This window comes from Chrysochloris asiatica, unplaced genomic scaffold (assembly GCF_000296735.1).
Source record: "Chrysochloris asiatica unplaced genomic scaffold, ChrAsi1.0 scaffold00424, whole genome shotgun sequence".
Taxonomy (NCBI): Eukaryota; Metazoa; Chordata; class Mammalia; order Afrosoricida; family Chrysochloridae; genus Chrysochloris; species Chrysochloris asiatica.
The window spans coordinates 1,064,957-1,073,653 of record NW_006408942.1 but is presented as its reverse complement, the minus strand read 5'-3'; the positions used below and the strand labels follow the sequence as shown (position 1 = coordinate 1,073,653).

The 8,697-nt window shown below is 57.6% G+C and overlaps 1 protein-coding gene across 3 annotated transcripts in view; it reads left to right on the top strand.

The window, feature by feature from the left end:
• The window catches only part of PDCD6 (programmed cell death 6), a 16,325-nt gene extending 13,573 nt beyond the window's left edge, over positions 1–2,752 (top strand). For 2 of the 3 annotated variants that reach the window (XM_006876893.1, XM_006876894.1), the window contains 2 exons: positions 1,970–2,079; positions 2,632–2,730. In XM_006876893.1, coding sequence (XP_006876955.1) covers positions 1,970–2,079; positions 2,632–2,730 — 209 coding nt within the window. Of the gene's footprint in view, positions 1–1,969; positions 2,080–2,631 lie in introns of all 3 variants that reach the window. The other variant, XM_006876895.1, reaches the window with a different exon arrangement.
• Positions 2,753–8,697: the final 5,945 nt, after the last annotated feature.

The window sequence follows — 8,697 nt, the reverse complement described above, 5'->3', positions numbered from 1 at the left end:
GCCGGGCCCTAGTGTGTGTACCCATGTGTGTGTACACTGCCGGGCCTTAGTGTGTGTCCCTGTGTGTGTACACTGCCGGGCCCTAGTGTGTGTACTCGTGTGTGTGTACACTGCCGGGCCTTAGTGTGTGTACACTACCGGGCACTAGTGTGTGTACCCGTGTGTGTACACGGCTGGGCCCGAGCATGCATACCCGTGTGCAAACACTGCTGGGTCCTAGTGCCCGTGTGTGCCGAATGTACTTACATAGTGCCTCTCCCAAGTGTGTGCCCATGTGTGTACACTGCTGGGCCTTAGTGTGTGTACCCATGTGTGTACACATGGTTTCCAATACTGACTCTGGGCTCTCGAAGGTGTCGGGAAGCTAAGCTGAGCATCGGGCCTTGTCCAGGTCTCCCCACTGTATAACTGGTTCTGACTTGTGACCATTCCCTTTGGGCTCTGTCCGCTGCACCTGAACCTGGATTTAGGAGGATCTGTCGAATGAAGTAAGGAGACTTAGATGATGAGGATGTCACCTGGATACCTTCAGCACCTGACCGTTCTGGTGGGGACGTGAACTAGCTCTGCCTATAGGGGGTGGGAGGGCATCATCAGTCAGCTCCTCTGCTGAGAGCTGACGGAGCTGCAGTCCCCGGGAGAGGGGGCCAGCACTAGTTGTGGGGGTTCAGGAGTGGGTAACACGGTGAATTTCGCGGGCACTAAGTGCCTCAGGGAGTCCTGGGGTGGGATCATAGGGTCAGCACTGGACCGCAAGTTCAGTTTGAACCCACCAGCCGCTCCTTAGCAACCCTGTACAGGGTCACTTAGCAGTGAGCAGTACCACAGGGTTGGGCACGTTGGTTTGTGGGTAACCTTACTCCTGTGATTCTAGATGGGTCACAGCTTCCCATGCCTGGAGCACTGTCTAACCACATGAGACCTGAAAACGGGGACATGGACAGTGGCTCCCAGGCCCATCAGACCAGTAGCGCCCAAGACAGCTGCAAAGTGCCACCCTTGTTAGTTTCCGTGTCCCCGCCTCAGAGGAAACTGGGGCAGACGTTCGTTCCCTCTGTAGTCTGTTCAGAATTCGTCCTTCTCTGTGATTTCTTTAAGTTTCCTCATTTGTATGAGTTCTCTAGTCTGTCTCTGCCTAGCAGCCTGTCATCCTGACCCTGTGTGAAGTGGCCTTACCTCCCTGGAAGGCACTATGCCATGTCTACACATGTACCTCTCACCAATAGAGCGGCTAGGTGACGAAATGGGTGATTAACTGTGAGTCCACCCAGACAGTAGGTGTACAGACTGGAAACAGGACAGATGCTGTGGCCCCTGGATGAGTATGAAGTCCACGGGGCCACATGGAACACGTTAGGCGGGGAGGAGGCAGGTAAGATGCAGCTGCGGCCGTGGGCATTACCAGGGAGACCTGGCCGTCTGCTGACCGTGATGACCTTGTCCCTTACTAGAGGCCTGACTGGTTGGGGCGAGCCTGTCGGTCCTTCTGCTCTTCACGTTTGTACTGTGGGTAATTTAACGTTTTCTTTCAAAGCATCTCTTGTCTTGAGGGTTCCAGCAGCTGAATGAGCCAGGCCTTTCCCATGTAGGGTAAAAAGCCTGGGAAAATTCATCAGCCAGACGCTTTAAAAGAAGCTGGATTTGGGCCCGGTGGGGTGAGATTTCTGTGGGCACAGCTCCATGCAGTGATGCGCACGGACCTGGGAACATGTGGAGAACCACTCAGCGTCCAGCAGCGTGAGACTGCCCGGCCACTGCTTGGGCCAGGGTGGCAGGGCTGGGAGTGGATGTCGTTCTAGGCGGGTTCATCTGGGAACCCCCCTCCACACACGCAGTGCGATCGCATGCTCCGTGTCTACCCGTTTGCTGTTACTGGTTCTGATAGACTTTTGAGGTGTTTCCTTGGGTAGCTGGGGTGTGGGGTGAGCCCAGCCATATCTGACACTCGATCCACGCTTTCTGCTGCCAGGATACCGGCTTTCGGACCAGTTTCACGATATTCTCATTCGGAAGTTTGACAGACAGGGGCGGGGGCAGATTGCTTTTGATGACTTCATCCAGGGCTGCATCGTCTTGCAGGTAATGAAGGGCCTGCCTTGGGTAACGTGGGGGCCAGGAGGGCATCCCCAGGTCTCCCTGTGGGGCTCCATGGAGAAGGGAGTGTTTGGGGCAGAGGTGGGGTCCTCGATGGTGGGGGTGCGTGGGGGGTGCGTGCAGGCTGCATGCTGGTCACTAGGTTCCTTGACTTAGGGTTGGCATGTTTCTCTCCTGGAATCAGCCCGTGTGGTGTGTGTGTGTGAAGGGTCCCCCACGGGGATTTCCTGGCTGGAGTTGTGAATGGGATGATGGGAGGTGGTGCGGGGAGACGAGCCAGCCTGAGGGTGTGGGCTTAGGGTGGGGAGAGGAGAGGTCTCTCTGGTTGACTCCTCAGGCACCGCAGCATTAACTACAGGGAGAGGGACCGGAGGCCTCGTCCAGGGGTGTCTGCCTGACCTCAGCCCAGACCCTCCCCAAGGCTCTGCCTCTACAAGTGTTTCCCATTCGTAACCAGGCCAGACGTCAGCTGGGGACTGTCTCCAGTATTTCTCGCTACCAGGAAAGTTGTGCGTCTAACTGCTGTTTGTCCCCCAGAGACTGACAGACATATTCCGGCGTTACGACACAGACCAGGATGGCTGGATCCAGGTGTCCTACGAGCAGTACCTGTCCATGGTCTTCAGCATCGTATGACCTCGGCCTCCTCGCGGAGCAGGCGATGCCTGACGATGACAGACATGCCAAATCTCTCACGTCACTAAAGAAGGAGCTCGATGCAGTTAGATGCTGCTCTGGCTTAAATCCAGAAATTCTGTGGTGGGGACCTAACTGTATATATGTGGATAAGCCGATGATGGTTTTGTGATTGTAGCAGTAGCTGTATCCTGATCAAATACAAGCGTCTGCTTCCCTGGCATGTAACTCTTCAGGGGCTGTGGGTGGATGGAGGGGTGCCGCCAGCTCGCCCCAGTGTCTCCATTCAGTAGTGGAAGCTTCTCTGGTTTAGCCATAGGCATTTTAGATGATACGGAGCTTGCACATAAGGCTTTTTGTGTGCCTTACTTTTTTAAAAGGAGTTGATTGTATTCATTTGAATATGAAATGTAAACATTAAATGAATGGTTGGCGAAGTGAGTGGAATCCCGGTCGGCCTCCTCCCTCTACTAGAACCATCTCTGAAACTCACAGGCCAGGCCGAGCCCCAGGACCTCCCTAATGGCTCCCTCTCAACATGCCCCCTTCTCCCTGGACCCCCACACCTCCCCGATGTCCTCACCACTGTCCCCCCACCTCCAGTCAGCTTGAGTCTGCCCACATAGCCTGTGTACCCAGAGTTAAACCATGTCTGGACCGGCGATTCCAAACGTATTTAGAAAGCCCGCTGTGTGTTTCCGGAGCGAGACGATGGGTTCCCTTCTAGACGCCACCCAGGCCCTGTTCATGTTTGAGCAGACTCCTGTGCGCAGCCCTTCGCCCACCTAGAGGTGAGGCCTGGGGTAGGTCCTCCTCGGCCCCCGTCTGTGGGAGGAGCGTGAAAGGAGCTGGCTGGTGGGACCATCCCCTCCACCCACTAGACTGCACCTGTGAGGTCCTGGTGTGGCGCTCTAGGGTAAGCACTGCTAACTACATGGTCAGTGGTTCAAACCCAACAGTTGGAACTGGCACAACGGTACCTAACAATTCTGGGGCCTGGACTGATGACGTCTTCCTTAACTTGGTCTACTTTTGGTGTCTTATTCTCCCTGGGAGGTCTCTGCCTCCAGCCTCATTGAAAGGAAAGGCTGTACTGAGGCTGCTCTGATGAATCGTCAGTCCCACACACCGGCTTCTGGGTCACGGAGTTGGCACTGACTCAGTGGGGCTGGCTTTGGCCATGCTTGGTGCTGTGAGTTTCACGTGATGAGGGACACTTTTTCTCAGCTTTGACTTAATCCTTGGCCGAGCCATCAGCTCTACATCAGTTTCCTCTTGTGGTTTGTTAACTAGGGAACTACCTAAAGGATGTCCTCCAGCAAAGTCCCGTGAGTTGCCCACAGAGGAAGGCCTGGGATTCAGGAATCCTGGGTAGCAGCAGCCCGGGGGATGAGCCTGGGATGCCATTCAACCCTTTTCTGCTCCCCCTGCCGGCCGGCCCAGCACCAGGAGACACGCACAGGGTTCAGCTGGGGCCTGTGCTGGAAGGGTGGACACAGGCCGGGGGCAGCCTTGCAGCCTGTTCCTGCCATGGGAAGTAACCAGATAGCAAGAAGGCATCCCGTTTGGACTGGGTCCCTAGTTGGGCAGGCCCTGATGGCCACACCGTGCCACTAAGGTGCCATCTTCTCCACAGACAAATGTCAGTTCAACTTGAAAGCCTAACCATCCCACACTTCAGGGCTTGGGTGCCCAGGTCTCCCCAAACAGCCAGCCTCCCACTGCAGATCCGCCTCCCCCCAGACACATTAGGAAGGGACACTACATGCTTCTTGGAGTCCTGGTCAGACGCTGGAGGATAAGCACTGGACTGCAAGGTCACTTTGAACCTCACCAGCCGCTGCTTGGAAATCCTACACAGGGTCACTATGAGTCAGACCCAACTCAGTGGCACTTAGTAACACACTTCTTGTAGAAAGGTTCAGGAGTTCCTGGAACGTTAAGAAATGAAAGTCCCCCAGTTATTAAGTGTCGTCAAGTCAGTGCTGATTATCTGACCCCACGGCCGATGAAGCCTGCCCTATCCTGAGCTGCCCCCTTACTAGTGTATTACAGTCTGCTGTTGCAGACACTCAATTCAGCCCATGGTGTGGGGGGGGTCTTCCTCTTTCTGTGACCCCCCTGCTTTACCAAGCATGATGTCCTTCTCAAGGGCCTAGTCCTTCCAAAGTAGGAAGGATATCCAGTCCTTTTCTGTGCATAATGTACTTGAAAATCAGATTAAGAGCCAACTGTTGGTCTCAACTATTTAAAAATACAACATAGTATGTCTTTACACATCAGAAAATTGTGGAAGCGTATGCTCACCCAGCACACCCGCCCTACTGGGTGCAGATACACCTGCGGGGGACAGAAGCAGGAAGCTCATCTCAAGGCCGGATGGACACTGAAGGGAGAACAGCCGTGCAGGAGAGAGAGCGAAGGCCTCCACTTGAAATGGCGTCTTTGGTTGACCAGGAGCCGGGACTGGCTGTGGAATATTTGGGGACGAGCTTTTCAGGTGGTGCCAGCACATACAAAGGCCCTGGAGGCTGCCTTGCAGTTTCCGTTCAGAGGACACCCAGGAGACCAGTGAGGAGAACGGATTTTCCCAGAGCTTGATTCCAGGCGGCATGGGTCCCACAACCAACTACAGGGGGCGGCAGTGCGGCGGCGGAGACAGCCTGGTTGAGGACCGCGGCGGGCGGGCGGAGCGCTGAGCCAGCGAGGATTGACGTAACGGGGCATCCGAAGAGCCCTCCGCGGGCCCCAGTGTGTGCCCCCGTCCCCTGGCGTTGGGCGGAGCCATGACAAGGAGCCAGGACGGCTCGAGGGTGCCCCCTGGTGTGGAGCCTGTAGTCGGAGCTACTTGGGGTGCCGACACCACGGTGACGGGGGCCCTGTGGTGTGGGGCCCCACGTGGGGTCCCTAACGAGGGGTGCACATCTGCACTGTCCCTCGCTAAACTCAGGAGGGGAGAGTTGGGGTCGATGGAAATCACAGGAATATGTTCTAGTTGATAAAACTTTTGTCCTTTTTGAATCGCGCAGTGTCCCCTTGGTCCCTTGGAGCGGGAGGAGAGTGGGAGGCGTAGTCCCCACGTTAGCGCGGCCGGCGGTCCGCGAGCTGGGTGCAGGGGGAACAGCGACCGGCTTCTGTGGGGCCTCTCGGGACCTGCGAGCGCGGAACTCCGGCGGGGAGGAGGGTTTGCTCAGCCGCGGCGTAGGGCGCTGCCCCATCCCGGCACGTGCGGACCCCGCTGTCGGGGGGAACCCTGGGGATCTGTGCGCACAAGGTGGGGAGAGGCGGGTGCAGCCCAGCCTCAGAGCAACAGATGCCCCCTGGGAAACCTAACCGCCCCCACTCTAACAAGAACATTCCGGTGGGGCACAGGGCGGGACCCCCACTCTGCGCACAGAGGCCGGGTGGAGATCCCCGGAGGCGCGGCAACGCTGGCAGGCCGGGCGGACTGCGCGCGGGCGCCCCCTGCCGCCTCCCGGGGCCGGTCCGTTGTGGGGTGGGGCCGCGCGGGGGCGGGCTCGCGTGCGAGGGGACAGTCCTCCCGCGCCTGCCGCCGCCACCTGGTCCCGGGATGCGAACGCACGCAGCCGTGTTGCCCCAGCCCGACACCCGGGCCGGCTTCCCTCGCGGGCGTGTTTGAGCCTCCAAGGGCTCTTCCTCCCCGCTGATCCCGGTAAGTGCCACGGGGGTGGTGTTCAGTGGGCTCCCTCTGCCTCCTCGGGCTGGCTACCCTCGGGGTGCTGCCCCCGGGGACCGAGGCCCCCGAGAGATTCGGAAGTGCCCAAGAGTGTCGAGCTGGGACTCTCCTACCATTGTACCGCCCTCCACCTTCCCACCCTGGGGCGTTAGGACCATTGGACGGCAGGAACGTTGGGGTTTACAGGGGCCATTTCTCATTCGAAAATTAAAGGGGGATTTTGAGGGAAGTGTGTTCCAGCGCATCTTCAAGTCCCTGTGGGACTGCATCATGAATTGAAAGCCCCTCTGCTGTGACCTCTGACCTCACTCGCTGCCCTAGAGGAATCTGGGGCGTATTTGGCCATGACCTAACTTCTTTTGGTAGGTATTTGTGGTAGATGCTGGCTAGGGGCTTTAACAGGTCCCACCCTTTCCTGGGTGGCTGAACTTCACGTGCTGAGACCTAGGGAGGCTCAAGCAGGGTTGGGGTCCCCAGGGCCACCTTACCCAAGGGTGGGGAAGAGAGCCGGGTCCTTACTCTAGGGAAATCCCCTGTTAGTGACACACAAAGTACTTTTCTTCATGTTTTATTTTGAGTGACTGAAAATCCCAGATTTGTATACTTTTTGGGAGCTGTGGAACCCTGGGCCTCTCGCTGTTGAGAGAGTGGCCGGACTTTCTGTAATGCCTGCCTTGGTTGAGTTGGGGTGTGTTGGGGGTGCCCCAATGCAGCACGCACTGAGCAGCCCCCTCCCCCAGCACTCTTCCTCATCTGAGCCCTTGGCTTTGCATGGCCTCCTCCTCCCTGACTGTCCCTTGCTCCCAGGGGCATCTGTCCTGGGGAGAGTTCAGCGTCCTGGCCACTCCAAGTATGGTCACACAAAGGGGACCTGAAGGGCGTTGGCTCCTCAGAATGGCCATCAGTGACCAGCTAAAGGCTGTGGTCGTCTTTGTGTTGGAAGGCTGGCCGGCCCACCCCCTGGTCGCCTGCCCTCCTCTGTACCGGACATTACCCCAGCTTCATGCTCACTTTGTGGTCCCCTTGTGAGCGGTCCCTCATAGCGTCAGACACTCCAGCAAGCAGCGTTTGGGGAATAAAGTGTGTCCCCTTCATGCTTCTGAAGCTGGTGCTGGCTACAGTGAGCCCTGTTTTGGGGTGACGGGGTTGAGGGGGTAATCTGAGCAAGGGCACAGAGCCTGTGGCTGGCAGAGTTTGGACACCTGGACAAAGGTCCCGGAAAGACCGGGCTGTCCCCAGGTCTGTGCCCCACTGGATGTTCTGTGTGGGGAATAGTTTTATCCTAAGTTTCTGTCCTTGTCTACGTTTCCTAAAACCATCTGATAATATTTCTACCACAATAAAAGAGTTCTCTAAAAATTCACAGTCAGCACACAGAGCTCCCAGGTGGCTACTGCGCTGGGTTCCGGAGTGTGGTGTCCAGGAGCCCCAGGGGAGGGTCCTCTGGTCCTCCAGCGCCCTCCTCAGGGGACATCTCTGTAGGGTCTGATTCCGTCTTTTGATTGTGTTGACAGACTCCTGTGGTTGAGCTGGCTTCGTGAGAGGGTTTGTAGCTGGGGGCAGAGGTCACAGGGGCAGTTTGGTGGAGGGAGAGGGGCTGCAGGAAACCCTCAGCAGCCTGGGTGACTACGGTGGGGTGGCCGGGAGGCCCAGGGGAGGGTCTGAGCTGTTGGGTCAGAGACATTCACGTGGCTACCAGGAAGGATGACCGTGTATGTGCAGAGGCTGGGGTAGCAGGCTCATGGAATTAGGGATGGGTTGAGGAAAGTTTGAGGGTGTGCATCGTCCCTGGCGCCTGCTTTGTGTCCTCAGTTCCTGTCCTGAGACCGGCTTCCCCGGGGTGAGGCTGGGCCATCCAGTGGTGGGGTCACTGTGCACCTTGGTCCCCACCGTGGGGAGGCCGGACACAGCCCTGAAAGTTTCCGTGGGAGGGAGGAGGGCCTTGCAGCTGCGTCTGAAGACTCTGGACCCACACATCACACATGAGAGGGGCCAGGGGACGCAGGGAGGTGGTTTGGGCACAACATGGCCACCTCACCACCCTTCCCAAGGGACCGTCTCCTGCAGTATACTCCTCACCCATCCTTCAGACAGTCTTTCTCTACCCTGTTACCCCAACATCACCCTGAGCGACACACCCCCAGTATCACCCTGGCCCCTCACATGCTCCCCAGCCTCATCTTTGACCCAAACACTCTCCCAGCCTCACCCCTGACCCCACACAACCCTCCAGTCTCACTCCTACCCAACATGCCCTCCGGCCCCACCCA